Source organism: Plecotus auritus (genome assembly GCF_963455305.1).
Source record: "Plecotus auritus genome assembly, chromosome: 7".
NCBI lineage: Eukaryota > Metazoa > Chordata > Mammalia > Chiroptera > Vespertilionidae > Plecotus > Plecotus auritus.
In genome coordinates, this window is record NC_137774.1 from 70,393,483 (window position 1) to 70,410,828 (window position 17,346).

At 46.2% G+C, this 17,346-nt stretch overlaps 2 protein-coding genes across 6 annotated transcripts in view; both read right to left on the minus strand.

Moving 5' to 3' along the window:
- Positions 1-17,346, minus strand: part of IFT140 (intraflagellar transport 140) — a 107,660-nt gene that overhangs the window by 58,792 nt on the left and 31,522 nt on the right. For all 5 annotated transcript variants that reach the window (XM_080679083.1, XM_080679084.1, XM_080679087.1 and 2 more), the window contains exons 10-12: positions 11,689-11,892; positions 11,480-11,552; positions 4,972-5,063 (exon numbers count right to left, since the gene is read on the minus strand). In XM_080679083.1, coding sequence (XP_080535209.1) covers positions 4,972-5,063; positions 11,480-11,552; positions 11,689-11,892 — 369 coding nt within the window. The remainder of the gene's footprint in view (positions 1-4,971; positions 5,064-11,479; positions 11,553-11,688; positions 11,893-17,346) is intronic.
- LOC308253540 (translation machinery-associated protein 7-like) lies at positions 13,554-13,933 on the minus strand. The gene has a single exon (XM_080679126.1). The coding sequence runs from the start codon at positions 13,897-13,899 to the stop codon at positions 13,705-13,707; it is 195 nt and encodes a 64-aa protein (XP_080535252.1). The 5' UTR covers positions 13,900-13,933; the 3' UTR covers positions 13,554-13,704.

Below are 17,346 nucleotides of genomic sequence, written 5' to 3' on the forward strand. Positions count from 1 at the left end.
GTATGAACACTTATGAACGACTTGGCTGCTTTCCTGGATGTATCTCACACTTCAGTAAAATGTTTGAGAAATAAGTATTGTCTGGAGGCAATAAACTGAGGTAGGGGAGGAGCCAGCTATCTGGAGGGCTGTGGGCCATCATTTCAGAAACAGAAGATGGCATGTACTGGAGCAGGAAGGGCTAGTCTGGGAACACCGAGGCCCCTGCAGTGGGAAGGAACAAGCCATGGTGAGGCCATGCGGGGAGCATTAGTGCAGGCCAAGAGCCACGTAAAGAGGGAAAGAGTCAGATTTTGTTCAAAGTGAAGCTGGAAGACTCTAAAGGGTTTTGAGCCATGAAGTAATTTCATAATTAATTATATTTTAAAAAGTGTTTAAATGTCATTTAATTTAAAACATCACTCTTAACAGCACATTGAAAGAGTGACCACAGTCAGGATGGGAGGAGCTCGGGCTTTGCTGCCTTGTATACAGCTGACGCTGCTCTTCTGAGTTAAAAGAGGCTCCTGGCTCAATCCAAGCAGTGATCAGGGAGTGCCTGCACCCTGCATAGCACCAGGGTGGGAGCAGGCACCCTGACAGTGAGCAGCATGTCCCTGGGAGCTTGGAGAGAGGGCGCAAGGTGTGCATAGCTGAGGGCATCACAGGGCTGGGCCTGGCAGCAGTGGGGGCATCGTTCCAGGGCATGGGAGAGTGAGGAAGCAAGCTGGATGACAGGGAGGGTTCCAACTGAGCTTAGTGAGCTCATAATACTAAACAGAGAGAGACTCTGAGAGCAGGCAAGGCAGCAAAAACCTGTGCAAACTGTCCAGGAATCTCGGGGTTGGGGGATGAATGGCTGGGGGGACAGGAAAGGAGGAATTCTAAACTAAAAAATCTTATCTTCATTTTGATGCACCTATCAGGAGCTTAATAAATGCTTGTGGAATAAGCAATCAGCTGCTTAAACATAGCGTCAAAAGAAGAGTCACAGGCGACTGCTGACTGGACCAAGGACAACCGCATTAATGATGACAGGATGGGTGTATGAGCCTCCTTTGCTCAACCTCTTCCTCTGCTGCTCCTTACACTCTGTGCACCCAGGGTACAAACCTGAACTCTTGCTTCTGCATTGGTTCAACTATCATCTTTACGTCAATGTATTCCAAATTCCCAAATTTATTGCTTTAGAGCAGTGATCTGGCCCCTGACCTCCAGAATCTGTATTCCTTTTTTTTTTTTTTTAATACCTCACCCAAGGAGTGAGGGTATTATTTTTCCATTGATTTTTAGAGAAACAGTGGAAGGGAGGGGAGAGAGAGAGGGAAACATCAATGTGAGAGAGACACACTGATTGGTTGAAACCTGCATGCGTCCTAACTGGGACCGGGAATCGAGCCTGCAACCCAGGTACATGCCCTTGACCAGGAATTGAACCTGAGACCCTCTGGTGCGCAAGCTGACTCTCTAACCACTGAGCCAAGCCGGCCAGGGCCAGAACCTGTATTTCCAACTAGCTTTTGGACATCTCTGAAGGGTGTCCAAGGTACACCTACTACCTTGCACCTTGAACTGCCAAACTTGCACTGTTTCTGTAGTTTCCATCTTAAGGCATCACGCCTGGCCAAGATGGCTCAGTGGTTGAGCATTGACCTATGGACCAGGAGGTCACAGTTAATTCCAGGTGAGGGCACATGCTCGGGTTGCTGGCTCGGTCCCTAGCATGGGGTGTGCAGGAGGCAGCCAATCAATGATTCTCTCTCATCATTGATGTTTCTAGCTCCCCCTCACTTTCCCTTCCTCTCTGAAATCAATAAAAATATATATTTTTTAAAAATTAACCCAGACTCCCAAACTAGAAAACTCAGCCCTGGCTGATTAGAGCATCGGCCTGTGCACTGAAGGATCACGGATTCCATTCCCGGCCAAGGGCATAATCTGGGTTGCAGGTTCGATCCCCAGACCCAGTCAGGGCCCATGCAAGTGTCAACCAATTGATGTGTCTCTCTTCCTCCCTTCCGCCCTTCCACTCTCTCCAACAATCAATGGGAAAAATATCCTTGGATGAACATCCTCAATTTTCCCCTCTCTGTTGCCACCCACCATGCAACTGCTCACCAACTGATTCATCCCTTCCTCCACTCTGGCCTCATCTCTCAGCCCACTGCCTGGCTCCAGGCCCCTAGACCTCTCACCTTTGGCATCTCCTACCTGACTTTACCATTTGCCAGCTCCCCTAGTCTTTTCCGCCACACTGACCCAGAACTTATCTTCTAGGAGGAAAAAATAAACACAAGGAAAAAGCAAGCCAAAACGCACTGTCCCTCCTCTCCAGGCCACATAACCCCCACTGTTTTTGGACTGGCCCACCCGCCCTCCTGCTGCATTCCCCACTTCTCTGCTCTCCCCTCGGCGTAAGCCTCCAGCATTATCTGTCAGACACCAGCCCTTTTCTCAGCTCCAGCCTCTGTATAAACGAGCCCACCCCAGGGTGCCCATCACAGCTCTTCAACCTAGGCCACTGCACAAAACAGTATAAAGGCCGGGGAGGAGGAGTGGAGCTCTATGTTTTAGCCCGGAAGGAGGCCCCATTAGAAAACCGGAAGGTGGTTGTCATGACCAAACGAGCACCAACTGTAGTCTGCTTGTCTACCTCTGCACCAGCAGGAAGAAGGCCTGAAAAGACACGCTCCAGGCTTTCAAAACGGGGAGCGTTCCCAATCTTTTCCTTACACATGCTGGCAGTATATTACTAGTTACAATGGGCACAAACCCCTGTAGTTAAAAAATTAACAAAAAGGACAACTCCAGGCCATCAGTTGTGAGACATCCTCCAAGCCCACTGGCAAGACTCCTCAGTTGCTTCCAGGTTTCCCAGCAGGCCACTCTCCCCTTCCCAGCAGACCCTTACCTTTGCTCACTATGCAGTTTGCCCTTTCTCAGTGTGCTAACAGTCCTTTCCCAGCAGGCCGTTCTCCCCTCCGCAGCATGCTTTCCACCCTCCAGCCCTCCAGTGCCCCACAGGTCATCTCTCTGCTGACAGAGCTGCCTCCATCATCTGTTCTTAAGAACATGACCGCTCCCTGCCTCTGCTTTATGTCCAGGGCAGATGCCCCCACCCAACTGTCATTGCAAGAAGGTGAACTTTCTTTCTTTTTGGTTAATCCTCATCTGAGGATACTTTTCCATTTATCTTTTAGAGAGAGTGGAAAAGAGAGGGAAAGACAGAGAAACATCGATGTGATTGAGAAACACATCGATTGGTTGCCTCTTGTACGTGCCCTGACCAGGATCCAGGCCAGGGAGGAGCCTGCAACCAAGGTATGTGCCCTTGACCGGAATCGAACCTGGGACCCTTTGGTCCGCAGGCTGGTATTCTATCCACTGAGCCAAACTGGCTAGGGCAGGAAGGTGAGCTTTCTTTGCACGGGATGCCCCGATGGGCTCTGGCCTCCTTCCCTCCAGCCTCTGCCTCCTCTCTGACCTTAAACAGGTAGAGGGTCTTATGGGGACTGGCAGCTCCCTTAATCTGCACTTGCCCCTAGGAGGGCACATGGGCTGTGGGCTGCTTCCCCTATCATCAAGTCTCTACTCCAATGACTCTCCTGTGGTATTTCCCATCCCTCTCCTGTTTTAAGTGTCCCCCTTTACTCCTCCCATGGGAGCTCCTTTAGGAACTGCTGAACGAAGGAGTGGATGAGCAGCATTGAAAGGTACAAGAACATGGATACAGATGCCCCAGAAACCAAATGCTGGATCCCAGGACAGAATTCAGAGCTGGACGAAGCAGTCACTCTGAGAGCTAAAACCAGAGCCATGATAGGTATTCTTGACCTTGACGCAAAACACTGCTACATTTACTGGGTTGAAGGGTGACCACCAGAAGATATGTCCACTTGGAATCTGTAAATGTGACCTTATTTGGAAAAAGGGTCTTTGCAGATGTAAGTTAAGGACCTCAAGAGGAGACCATTCTGGATTAGGATGGGCCCTAAATAGACCCAAGTGTCCTTATAGGACACAGAAGAGAAACACAGACACAGGGAGAGGCCATGAGAAGATGCAGGCAGAGGCTGCAGTGAGTCATTTACATGCCACGGAGCACCAAGACCGCCAGCAAGCACCAGAACCTGGAAAAAGCATGGAATGAATTCTCCCTCAGAGCTTCAGAAGGAGCCAACCAGCCCACACCTGGATTTTGGACGTCTGGCTTCCTGAACTGTGAGAAAATAAACTTTTATTGTTTGAAGCCACGCAGTTTGTGATAATTTTTTTTATGGCAGGCTCAGCAAACTAATACAGCATGCTAGCTGCCAGGTTCACACATTCCATGTATGTGGGATGCAGACAGGTAAGGGTTTCTTTTGTTTGTTTGTTTTTATTGATTTTAGAGAGGACGGGAGAGGGAGAGAGAGATAGAAACATCAATGATGAGAGAGTCATCGATCAGCTGTCTCCTGCACACCCCCTACTGGGGATCGAGCCCAGAACTTGGGCATATGCCCTAACCTCCCAGTTCATGGGTTGATGCTAACCACTGAGCACACTGGCAGGGCAGGTAAGAGTCTCTTCACACCACCAAGAGGGAACAGAAGAGTGTTAGAGGTCTGTCACCTGAAGGCATGAATTGCTCCCATCCTGGCCTCTCCCTCAGACACATGCAGAGAAAGGCCTGTCCAAAGATATTATGTCCTAAACTAACTGCTCCTTTGCCCCCAAGATGCACAGCAAACATTGCCTCCCATTCCACAATCCCATGTACTCAAGGTCCAGTAATATAATCCTTCTCACTGCAAAAGGCCCTTGCCCTGCCTACTGATTTCTGTAGTCACAACAGTTACAGATGGAGCAGCTAGCCCAGAATCCAGTCTTACAGCCAAGCTCCTGATCTGTCTGGATGAAAGCAATGTGCAGGCTCTGGCTTGACTTGGAGATAGTTTGCCCTAATTGTCTTCATCATCAGAGCCCACTCATTCTGCAGCAGCAATTTACCTGCCAGGTTCGAACTTGAACTCGATTTGGCTCCACCGTGTAAACGTTTTCCTCGTGCATCGCTAACACTGGAGACTCACATAGAAAGGTACCTAAAATGAAAGATAAACATGATAGCAATAGCTAAATATTTCATGCTTCCTCAGAGTTTAAGAAGCATTTTCAGAGAAGAAACCAAGATGGCGGTATAGGTAAACACCTAAACTGCTGCCTCGCACAACAATATCAAAACTACAACTAAAAGTCAAAATGGACACCATCCAGAACCACAGGAAAGCTGGCTGAGTGGAAATTCTACAAGTAGAAGAAAAGAGGAAAGCACATTGAGAATCAGAGGAGCTGCAAAAGGCTGAGGTATGGAGACTCGCACGAGGAGAGGACGGGTGGCTGTGTGCACAGGCGGCTGAGTGCGTGGCTGACGTTCTAAAGCGGGAGGGAGAAGGAAGCTCCTGACTGCACTGAATTCCAGTTCCGGGCGAGATGCTGGGAAACCAGACTCATTCGGGGGGAATGTGGACTATCAGGAAAAGGGAAAGCACACTGAGACTCGGGAGCTGCGGAAGGCAGAGGTCCAGAGGTGCACCTGTGCAGAGAGGACTGACTGCTGAATGCATGGGAGGCTGAGTGTGCAGCTGGCTTTCTAAAGTGGGAGGGAGACAGAAACTCCCGACTGTGCTAAACTCCAGTTCCAGGCAAGTTTCTGGGAACCCAGACTCATTTGGAGAGAAACTGGACTGTCTGGCAGCGGGCAAAACTTGAGGGCTGCTTTCTCTCAGAGGTGCTTACAGCTATAACCAAAGGACACTGAGACCCAGAAGCCTCAGAGGGCAGGGCTGACGGGAAACCAAGGCTTTCTGCTCTGCCCTGAGACTCCGCCCAATCCAAGCTGAGCACAGAGGCTTTTGCAATTTTGCAAGTCTTGTCTCATAAGAGTGTCTCCAGCACAGAAGTTCTCCCGGCGTAAACACAGCTGATCCTCACAGCCAGTTGGCCTGGAGGTCAATTTTTCCCAGTGATACCAACAACAATCAAGACTTAACTACAACAGGAAACCAAGATGGCGGCATAGGTAAGCACCTAAACTGTTGCCTCGCACAACAATTTCAAAACTACAACTAAAAGACAGAACGGAAACCATCCAGAACCACAGAAAAGCTGGCTGAGTGGAAATTCTACAACTAGAAGGAAAGAGAAAAGGTCACAGAGAATTGGAGGTACGGCAAAGGGTCTTTGCGCGCGCAGAGAGGAAGGGCGGCTGAGAGCCTGGCTGACTTTCTCTGGCGGGAGCGGGAAAGAAGCCCCCGACTGCACTGAACCCTAGTTCCGACTGCACTGAACCCCAGTTCTGGGCGAAACCCCGTGGACTCAGGCTCATACAGGGAGAGTCTGGACTATCAGGTAGAGAGGAAGGCACCCGGAGACTTGGAGACGGGGGAGCCCTGGTGGGCAGGGGTCTGGAGGCGCGCGCGCCAGTGTGCACAAAGGCTGCGGAGGTTGCCACAGGCTTTCCCTAGCAGAAGGGAGTCGGAAGCTCCTGACTGCACTTAACCCCAGTTCTGACTGCACTGAATCCCAGTTCCAGGCGAGCCCCTGGGGACCCCCGCTCTTGTGGGGGGAATCTGGACTCTCGGGCGGAGACTCAGGAGCCGGGGAAGGCAGAGGTCTGGAGGCACGCACATGCCAGTGCGCACAAAGGCTGCGGAGGTTGCCACAGGCTTTCCCTAGTGGAAGGGAGTCAGAAGCTCCTGACTGCACTGAGCCCCAGTTCTGACTGCACTGAACCCCAGTTCCAGGGGAGCCAATGGGGACCCACGCTCTTGTGGGGGGAATCTGGACTCTCGGGCGGAGACTCAGGAGCCGGGGAAGGCAGAGGTCTGGAGGTGCGTGCGTGCAAGGGCAAGGCTGACTGGAAGCCAAGACTGTACGCTCCGCCCTGGGACTCCACCCCATCTAAGCTGAGCACAGAGGCTATTGCAATTTGGCAAGTCTAATCCAACTGGGCTGGAGGTCAATTCCTCCCAGTGATACCAACAACAATCAAGACTTAACTACAACAAGGCTGTACACACAGTCCACAAAGGGGTGCACCAAGAGTATCCACCTCAGGTTAACTGGGGAAGCTGACCCACTGGGCCATATAGGAAACCTAGCACACAAATCTACCCTACCAACTCAGGGAAGCAGTGAAAATGCGGCATCAAAGAAACAGATCACAAACAAAAGAAATGGAGGAAAACAAACGACTGGATATAGAATTCAAAACCACGGTTATAAGGCTTTTCAAAAATATCCTAGAAAAGGCCGATAAATATAATGAGACCCTCGAAGATATGAAAAAGGACCAACTAGAAATTAAACATACACTGACTGAAATAAAAATATTATACAGAGACCCAACAACAGACTAGAGGAACACAAGAATCAAGTCAAAGAATTGAAATACAGAGAAGCAAAAAACACTCAACCGAAAGAGCAAAAAGAAAAAAAAAAACCAAAAAGTTGAAGATAGTGTAAGAAGCCTCTGGGACAACTTCAAGCATACCAACATCAGAATTATGGGGGTGCCAGAAGTAGAGAGAGAACAAGATACTGAAAACCTATTTGAAGAAATAATGACTGAAAACTTCCCCCACCTGGTGAAAGAAATAGACTTACAAGTCCAGGAAGCGCACAGAACCCCAAACAAAAGGAACCCAAAGAGGACCACACCAAGACACATCATAATTAAAATGCCAAGAGCAAAAGACAAAGAGAGAATCTTAAAAGCAGCAAGAGAAAAACAGTTGATTACCTACAAGGGAGCACCCATACGATTGTCAGCTGATTTCTCAACAGAAACTATGCAGGCCAGACGGTAGTGGCAAGAAATTTTCAAAGTGATGAATAGCAAGAACCTACAACCAATACTGCTCTACCCAGCAAAGCTATCATTCAGAATTGAAGGGCAGAAAAAGAGCTTCACAGATAAGAAAAAGCTAAAGGAGTTCATCACCACCAAACCAGTATTATATGAAATGCTTAAAGGTATTCTTAAAGAAGAGGAAGAAGAAAAAAGTAAATATAAAAATTATGAATAATAAATACATATCTATCAACAAGTGAACCTAAAAATCAAGTGAATTAAAAAACCTGAGGAACAGAATAATCTGGTGAATATAATAGAATCAGGGGCATAGAAAGGGAATGGACTGATAATTCTCAGGGGGAAAAGGGTATGGGGGGTTTCAGGAAGAGACTGGACAAAAATCATACACCTATGGATGAGGACAGTGTGGGGGAGGTAAGGGCAGAAGGTGGGGAGGGAACCGGGTGGAGGGGAGCTATGGGGGGAAAAAGGAGAAACAATTGTAATAATCTGAATAAAGACTTACTTAAAAATAAATAAATAAATACATTAAAAAAAAAAAGACTTAACTACAACAAGGCTGAGTACACAGTCGACAAAGGGGTGCACCAGGAGTGTCCACCTCAGGTAACTGGAGAGGCTGAGCCACTGTGCCCTAGAAGACACCTAGCACACAAAGCTACTCTACCAACTCAGGGAAGCAGCAAAAATGCGGAGACTAGGAAACAGATCACAAACGAAAGAAATGGAGGAAAACAAACAACTGGATATAGAGTTCAAAACCACGGTTATAAGGTTTTTCAAGAATTTCCTAGAAAAGGCCGATAAATTTAGCGAGACCCTCGAGGATATGAAAAAGGACCAACTAGAAATTAAACATACACTGACTGAAATAAAAAATATTATACAGAGACCTAACAGCAGACTAGAGGACCACAAGAATCAAGTCAAAGAGTTGAAATACAAAGAAGCAAAAAACACTCAACCAGAAAAGAAAAAAGAAAAAAGAATCCAAAAATTTGAAGATAGTGTAAGGAGCCTCTGGGACAACCTCAAGCATACCAACATCCAAATTATGGGGGTGCCAGAAGAAGAGAGAGAGCAAGATACTGAAAACCTATTTGAAGAAATAATGACCAGAAACTTCGCCCACCTGGTGAAAGAAATAGACTTACAAGTCCAGGAAGCGCACAGAACCCCAAACAAAAGGAATCCAAAGAGGACCACACCAAGACACATCATAATTAAAATGCCAAGAGCAAAAGACAAAGAGAGAATATTAAAAGCAGCAAAAGAAAAACAGTTGATTACCTACAAGGGAGCACCCATACGATTGTCAGCTGATTTCTCAACAGAAACTATGCAGGCCAGATGGGAGTGGCAAGAAATATTCAAAGTGATGAATAGCAAGAACCTATAACCAAGGTTACTCTACCCAGCAAAGCTATCATTCAGAACTGAAGGTCAGATAAAGAGCTTCACAGATAAGAAAAAGCTAAAGGAGTTCATCACCACCCAACCAGTATTATATGAAATGCTTAAAGGTATACTTTAAGAAGAGGAAGAAGAAAAAGGTAAAGATAAAAATTATGAACAACAAATACATATCTATCAACAAGTGAATCTAAAAATCAAGTGAATTAAAAATCTAATGAACAGAATAAACTGGTGAATATAATAGAATCAGGGGCATAGAAAGGGAGTGGACTGACAATTCTCGGGAGGCGGGGGAAAGGGGTGTGGGAGGTGCGGGAAGAGATAGGACAAAAATCGTACACCTATGGATGAGGACAGTTGGGGGGAGATAAGGGCAGAGGGTGGGGTGGGAACCAGTGGAGGGGAGCTATGGGGAGGAAATAGAGGAACAACTGTAATAATCTGAACAATAAAGATTTATTAAATTAAAAAATATATATAATTTTTAAAAAAAGCATTTTTATACACGTTCCCTAATTCGCCTCTGACCTCTAATAGTTTTGTGAGGGATGTGTTTTTTGCATGTTGCAGGTGAGGAAAGCGAGGCTCTGAGGGACAGGGAACTGCCCAAAGCCAAGCTGGCAGGGAGAGCTTGTGCAGGCTCCAGGCCTGGTGGGGAAACTCAGTGCTGGGTCCTGCACCACGTATTAGTGGTGTCTCTTCTCCCTCCTGGCAGCAGAGCACCTATGATTACACAATGGTTTAAGCAAGTGTCTCCTTAACTGATGTTGAACTTTGGAGGCCACAAGCACTGATCTCTAGACTAGTTTCTAGACAGGTTCTTATGTAGTTGGGGAGATGATTACACACACAAGACAAAATAAAGGCAGCCTGGCGAAACAGAGAGCTGGCGAGATTGACAGGACAGAGAGAGCTGTTTGAGAGTGCCTGCTGTGCTGTTTGTCCTTCTGAGTAATTAAGAAGTTGATCCTGCCCCTAGGGGGTCTACACTAGAAGAGAGGAAAATATGTTCATTATCAGCAAAATACAAGGTACAGCAAGAAAAGTGTTAGGAGAGAATTTCAGGCAACAAAGCATTAGAGAAAAAGAAAAACAGAGAATGGCATGAGGGAGAGGTGATAACCAGCACAAACATCCTCAGAGAGGTATGAGGTGTTCAACTGAACACATAGAGGGATCATCCTTGGATAGTGTGAGGTGAGAGGGCAGAGGTCAGGAGGGTGAAGCTAGCTAGCTGAGGAGCACATCTTCATGGTCATTGTGTAGGCTGGAAGCTACTTCCCTAAGTTATCGTGTCCTCATCCCTGGAACCTGTGAATCTTAGCTTATATGGCCAAAGATATCAGTCTCAAGATGGGGAGATTATCCTGGGCTATCCAGGTAGGCCCTAAATGCAATCACAAGTGTCTCTATTAAGAGGGAGGTAGATTTCAGACAGGAACAATGTGACAGTGGAGGTGGAGGCTAGAATGATGTGACCCCAAACCAAGGATTGCCAACAGTCACCAAAAGCTGGAAGAAGCAAGAAATAGATTCTTCCCTAGAGCTCTGGAGGGATGCAGCCCTGCTGATGCCTTGACTTGGACTTCTCACCTCTACAACTGTGAGAGAATAATTTCTTTTTAAGCCGCTGAGTTTGTGCAGCTTCAGAAAACTCATACAGGCATGTGCTGAAGAGTGGAGGGTAAAGGCAGCCTCGTGAAGCAGAGCTGGCGAGATTGACGGGACATAGAGAGCTGTTTGAGAGTGACGAAGCCTCTCTGATGATTCATCCTAACATTTTCAGACAGAGGCTGGCCTTGGTCAAGATGCCATGGGGCTCACTGCTCTGTGCGGTCTGGAACCAGTTCAGAAGTTGGGTGTGTAGCAACTCTCTCCCCTGGGCAGCACTGTGATATGTGTCCGTGCAGTCTTATTACTGAGTTTACTGTCCTGGAGCCTAAGAGGGTTTGCTGGCCCCAGATCCAGCTGCGCTTCTCAACCACCTTGATGGGCTTCGATAGGGTAAGGCCCAGGAGGCCTGAGAGGCCCTGGCAGCTCAGGGCCAGAGCTGCATCACTGATTCTGGAAACACAGGCATGAAAACTGATGTGAGAGTCTCATGGCCCTGTGCCAGCCCTCTGCCCATACCACAGTACCACCACATCCCACCCCATTTGATGGTGAGCAAATAAAGCATGGTGTTGTGTCTCCCTTCTGCTGGGGTGGGGGCGGGGGGATTCCTACCTGCATTTCGTAATATGGCTCCAGAAGGCTCAAAGATCACCACGTGTTTTCCATTCCAGACAGCGATAGCATCCTAAAAAGGATCGTGGAAATGAAAAAGCAGCCTGCCATTTGAGCCCCTTACCATCCTGAATGACCCTACAACTGACCCGGTCTTTTGTCTACACTGAAGACCCCCAACCGACCCCCCAGGTCAGCCTCGCAGGTACCTTGGTGATGAACACTCCGCTGATGTGCATGTCTGTGCGCAGGTCGTATGTCAACCCCGTGGACAGGAAAGACACATTGAGTAAGCTTGGGGAAATCTGCACCACGGCCGCCTGCTGGTGGAAGTGCGAGGACATGGCCTGCGCGCTGAGGATCACCACAGCGCTCATGTTGTTCACTGCCAGAAGGTTCTTCCTGGAACCCCACTTCATTTCCACGTTGGAGAGAAAGAACCAAAAGTGTGAACACAGGAGAGATACAGTCAGGAAAATATTATACATACGAGAATTCATAAACAATTTCTGAACACTATTTCTTCTTGTTAAAAAATTATTTTTAAAATGTTTTAAGTGTAAAATGTGTACTTTGTAGAAAAATTTTAGAATGCTGATACTCAGAATTTTGATGAAGCTGGTAGCTACCTATATGGCTGTTTTAGCTCGTGTCTGTTCTCAATGGTTGAACATCTACAATTTACTTTTCTTTTTTAAAAAATGTTTTTATTGATTTTAGAGAGATGAAGGGAAAGAGAAACATTGGTGAGAGAGAGAAATATTGATCAGTTGCCTTTTGCACGCACCTCACTGGGTATCAAACTTACAACCTGGGTATGTGTCCTGACTGGGAACGAACCAGCAATCCTTTGGTGCCCAGAACAATACTCAACCACTGAGCCACACCGGCCAGGGCTACAATTTACCTTTCTGATGTTAATTTAGAGGTGCTTACTTTTTAAAATTCATAGCAAACCTAACATAACATATTAAATTATCCAGCTTTCCTCTGATATAAAACGGCACATCTATAATTTCGTATTAAACTTCCAATCTATACAAATCTGTTTCTGGATTTCCTACTCCATTCCACTGATATATTTATCTACTCCTGATTAACCACTGTTGTTGTTTTTTCCAATTTTTATTTATTGATTTGAGAGAGAGACAGAGAGAGAGAGAGAGAGAGAGAGAGAGAGAGAGAGAGAAAGAGAGAGAAAGAGAAAGAAACGATTTTTTGTTCCACTTATTGATGCATTCATTGGTTGCTTCTTTTCATTAGTTGCTTCTTGTATGTGCCCTGACCTGGGATCAAACCCACTACCTTGGCATATCGGGACAACACTCTAACCAACTGAGCCATCGGGCCAGTGTCATAACCATTGTTTTAATTGCTAAAGTTTGAGATATATTCTGGTATATTATACAGAAATGTTCGGATTGTTTATACTTTTTTTTTCTTGGCTATCTGCTCTCTTAGATGAGTTAAGAATTACTGTGTTGAATTCTCCCAGGAAAAAAAGTCATTATTTTTACTGTGTATACATGTCATTTGTAGATTTGGGAAGAAATGACACTTTTACAAGATTGAGGCTTCTCTTTGAGAAACATGATATATCTAACATTTTCTGTTTTCTTTTTTTTTAAATTTTAATAAATCTTTATTGTTCAGATTATTACAATTGTTCCTCTTTTTTCCCCCCCATAGCTCCCCTCCACCCGGTTCCCACCCCACCCTCTGCCCTTACCTCCCCCCGAGACTGTCCTCATCCATAGGTGTATGATTTTTGTCCAGTCTCTTCCCGCACCCCCAACACCCCTTTCCCCCCGAGAATTGTCAGTCCACTCCCTTTCTATGCCCCTGATTCTATTATATTCACCAGTTTATTCTGTTCATTAGATTTTTATTTTTATTTTATTTTTTTCCAGAAAGTTGGTTTAATTCCAGGTGTTACACAGAGTATCTTGAAGAACACGCTTTGACAGGATTCTGAGCTGGGTTTACTCTGACCACACAGCTAAGGTTGAAATGGCAGAATGAGAAGAACTGAAGAGATGAGAGAATGCATGATTATCATCATCATTAATTTTTTTTTTATAAAAGTTTATTCTTAAATGTACTACAGCCTCCAAGACAACACTTCATTTTAGCTCTAGGTGGCAAGAGATGTGACGACAGGGAATCCTGATGTTAAAACAGGAATGGAATTAAGGATCACCATTGCCCCAGGCGCAAGGAACAGTTCACTTTTTGCCAGATTTCTTAATTCCACCTGTGGCCAGGGGGCCCTTCCCTGCAGCCTTTGCTTTCAGCTCCTCGAGTTTCTTCTGCTCCTCCTTCTGCCACTGCTTGAACGCCTTGTCTTCCTCGTCCATCTCCTTGGCCTGCTTCTTGGGCTGCTTCAGGGGCTTCTTCTTGCCACCTTCGTGGCCGGACATGGTGCCTGCCACCCCGGCCCCAGACCCTGCCACCGAAAGCCTGTTCATTAGATTTTTAATTCACTTGATTTTTAGATTCACTTGTTGATAGACATGTATTTGTTGCTCATAATTTTTATCTTTACCTTTTTCTTCTTCTTCCTCTTCTTAAAGAATACCCTTCAGCATTTCATATAATACTGGTTTGGCAGTGATGAACTCCTTTAGCTTTTTCTTATCTGTGAAGCTCTTTATCTGACCTTCAGTTCTGAATGATAGCTTTGCTGGGTAGAGTAACCTTGGTTATAGGTTCTTGCTATTCATCACTTTGAATATTTCTTGCCACTCCCATCTGGCCTGCATAGTTTCTGTTGAGAAATCAGCTGACAATCGTATGGGTGCTCCCTTGTAGGTAATCAACTGTTTTTCTTTTGCTGCTTTTAATATTCTCTCTTTGTCTTTTGCTCTTGGCATTTTAATTATGATGTGTCTTGGTGTGGTCCTCTTTGGATTCCTTTTGTTTGGGGTTCTGTGCGCTTCCTGGACTTGTAAGTCTATTTCTTTCACCAGGTGGGCGAAGTTTCTGGTCATTATTTCTTCAAATAGGTTTTCAGTATCTTGCTCTCTCTCTTCTTCTGGCACCCCCATAATTTGGATGTTGGTATGCTTGAGGTTGTCCCAGAGGCTCCTTACACTATCTTCAAATTTTTGGATTCTTTTTTCTTTTTTCTTTTCTGGTTGAGTGTTTTTTGCTTCTTTGTATTTCAACTCTTTGACTTGATTCTTGTGGTCCTCTAGTCTGCTGTTAGGTCTCTGTATAATATTTTTTATTTCAGTCAGTGTATGTTTAATTTCTAGTTGGTCCTTTTTCATATCCTCGAGGGTCTCGCTAAATTTATCGGCCTTTTCTAGGAAATTCTTGAAAAACCTTATAACCGTGGTTTTGAACTCTATATCCAGTTGTTTGTTTTCCTCCATTTCTTTCGTTTGTGATCTGTTTCCTAGTCTCCGCATTTTTGCTGCTTCCCTGAGTTGGTAGAGTAGCTTTGTGTGCTAGGTGTCTTCTAGGGCACAGTGGCTCAGCCTCCCCAGTTACCTGAGGTGGAAAATCTTGGTGCACCCCTTTGTGGACTGTGTGCTCAGCCTTGTTGTAGTTAAGTCTTGATTGTTGTTGGTATCACTGGGAGGAATTGACCTCCAGGCCAACTGGCTGTGAGGATCAGCTGTGTCTACACCGGGAGAACTTCTGTGCTGGAGACACCCTTATGAGACAAGACTTGCAAAATTGCAAAAGCCTCTGTGCTCAGCTTGGATGGGGCGGAGTCTCAGGGCGGAGCAGACAGCCTAGGCTTCCCGTCAGCCCTGCCCTATGAGGCCTCTGGGTCTCAGTGTCCCTTGGTAATCGCTGTAAGCACCTCTGAGAGAAAACCGCTCTTGAGTTTCACCCACTGCCAGACAGTCCAGTTTCTCCCCGAATGAGTCTGGGTTCCCAGAAACTCGCCTGGAATTGGAGTTCAGCGCAGTCGGGAGTTTCCATCTCCCTCCCGCTTTAAAAAGCCAGCGGTGCACTGAGCCAGCTGTGCACTCAGCAGTCAGTCCTCTCTGCATGCACATGCCTCCGGACCTCTGCCTCCTCAGCTACCTGAGTCTCAGTGTGCTTTCTCTTTTCCTGACAGTCCAGTTTGTCCCCGAATAAATCTGTGTTCCCAGAAACTCGCCCGGAACTGGAGTTCAGCGCAGCCGGGAGCTTCTGTCTCTCTTCCGCTTTAGAAAGCCAGCTGCGCACTCAGCCGCCCGTGCACTCAGCCACCCGTACCCTCCGTGCACTCGTGCGTCTCCGTACCTCAGCCTTTTGCAGCTCCTCTGATTCTCAATGTGCTTTCCTTTTTCCTTCTAGTTGTAGAATTTCCACTCAGCCAGCTTTCCTGTGGTTTTGGATGGTGTCCGTTTTGTCTTTTAATTGTAGTTTTGATATTGTTGTGCAAGGCAGCAGTTTAGGTGTTTACCTATGCCGCCATCTTGGTTTCTCCTACTGTTTTCTTTTATGTCCTTTATGAAGGTTAGTGTGGCTCATTCTATTATTTTATTTTTATCCTTACTTGAGGATATGTTTTTATTGATTTTAGAGAGAGAGGAAGTGGGGGAGGAGAGAGAGAGAGAGAGAGAGATCGATTGGTTGCCTCCCATATGCACCCCGACTGGGGATCAAACTCTCAACCTAGGTATGTGCTCTGACCAGGAATTGAGCCTGCAACTGTTTGGTGTATGGGACGATGCTCCTACCAACAGAGCCACCGGACCAGGGCTCATTCTATTATTTTAAATGGCATTTCTTTCATTACTAGTGAGGTTACACATTTTTCATGTATTCTACTAAATACTCCTAGGTAAATTATCTCTACCATTTTTCCCATTAAAGCTGGGGACAGTGAAACAAAAGAGGGCTTAGGAGAGAAAAACAACAGGGGAGAGCCTAGGTTGTGCTCTGCCTTGGCTCTCTAGATATGTTATAGGAAAGAAGTGAGCCACACTGAGCTGTGTGGACTCACCTGGGATGAGCTGCTGCTGCTGGTTGCTCCCCTGGATGCAAATCTCATGGGATTTAGGAGAAAAAGTAAAGATGCATGCCTGAGAGGGAAGAAAGGTGTGGGTATGCTCCAGAGAGAGCACACTTAATATTTTCCTTATAAATGTCAGTTTTCTTCATGTCCTTTATTCTAAGACTAGAGGCTCGGTGCATGAATTCGTGCACCAGTGGGGTCCCTCGGCCTGGCCTGCGGGATCAGACCTAAATCGGCTCTCCAACATTCTCCGAAGGGTCCCAGATTACGAGAGGGCACAGGCCAGGCCGAGGGACCCCACCGGTGCACAATAGGGGCTGGGGAGGGACACGGGAGGTTGGCCAGCTGGGGAGGGACCATGGGAGGGCTCCAGGGCGTGTCCGGCCCGTCTTGCTCAGTCCCGATTGGCCAGACCCCAGCAGCAAGCTAACCTGCTGGCTGGAGATTCTGCCTCCTGGTGGTCAGTGCACATCATAGCTAGCGGTTAAGTGGTCTTAGCATATCATTAGCATATTACGCTTTGATTGGTTGAATGGACGACCATACAACCAGACACTTAGCATATTAGTCTTTTATTATATAGGCTATCACTAAAAGTAAGCCATAAGTTAAAAGAATAGCTGTGTAAAGATTCCCTCCTCCCACAGTAAAGTAAAAGCAACAAAAGAGTTGCATGCAACTTTATATTAAAATAAAGAGAACAATATGCATTGAGAATGGGGAAATACAGTGTTTTAGAGCTCAAATTTTCCTTCAGTTCTAGTTTTGTTCTCCATTGCCCAGTTTGAAATAAGTTTTTATGTACTCAAGCTTGTTAATCTTTGCTTTGCAACTACTTTTATTACTTTAAATCTGAGAAAGTTATGTTTTCTCTACAGATCTGATAATATTCTATGCTATTTTTAGC

Bases quoted from the DNA above. Each gene is read 5' to 3' on its own strand.
- LOC308253540 (XM_080679126.1), bottom strand. From the start codon at position 13,899: ATGTCCGGCCACGAAGGTGGCAAGAAGAAGCCCCTGAAGCAGCCCAAG.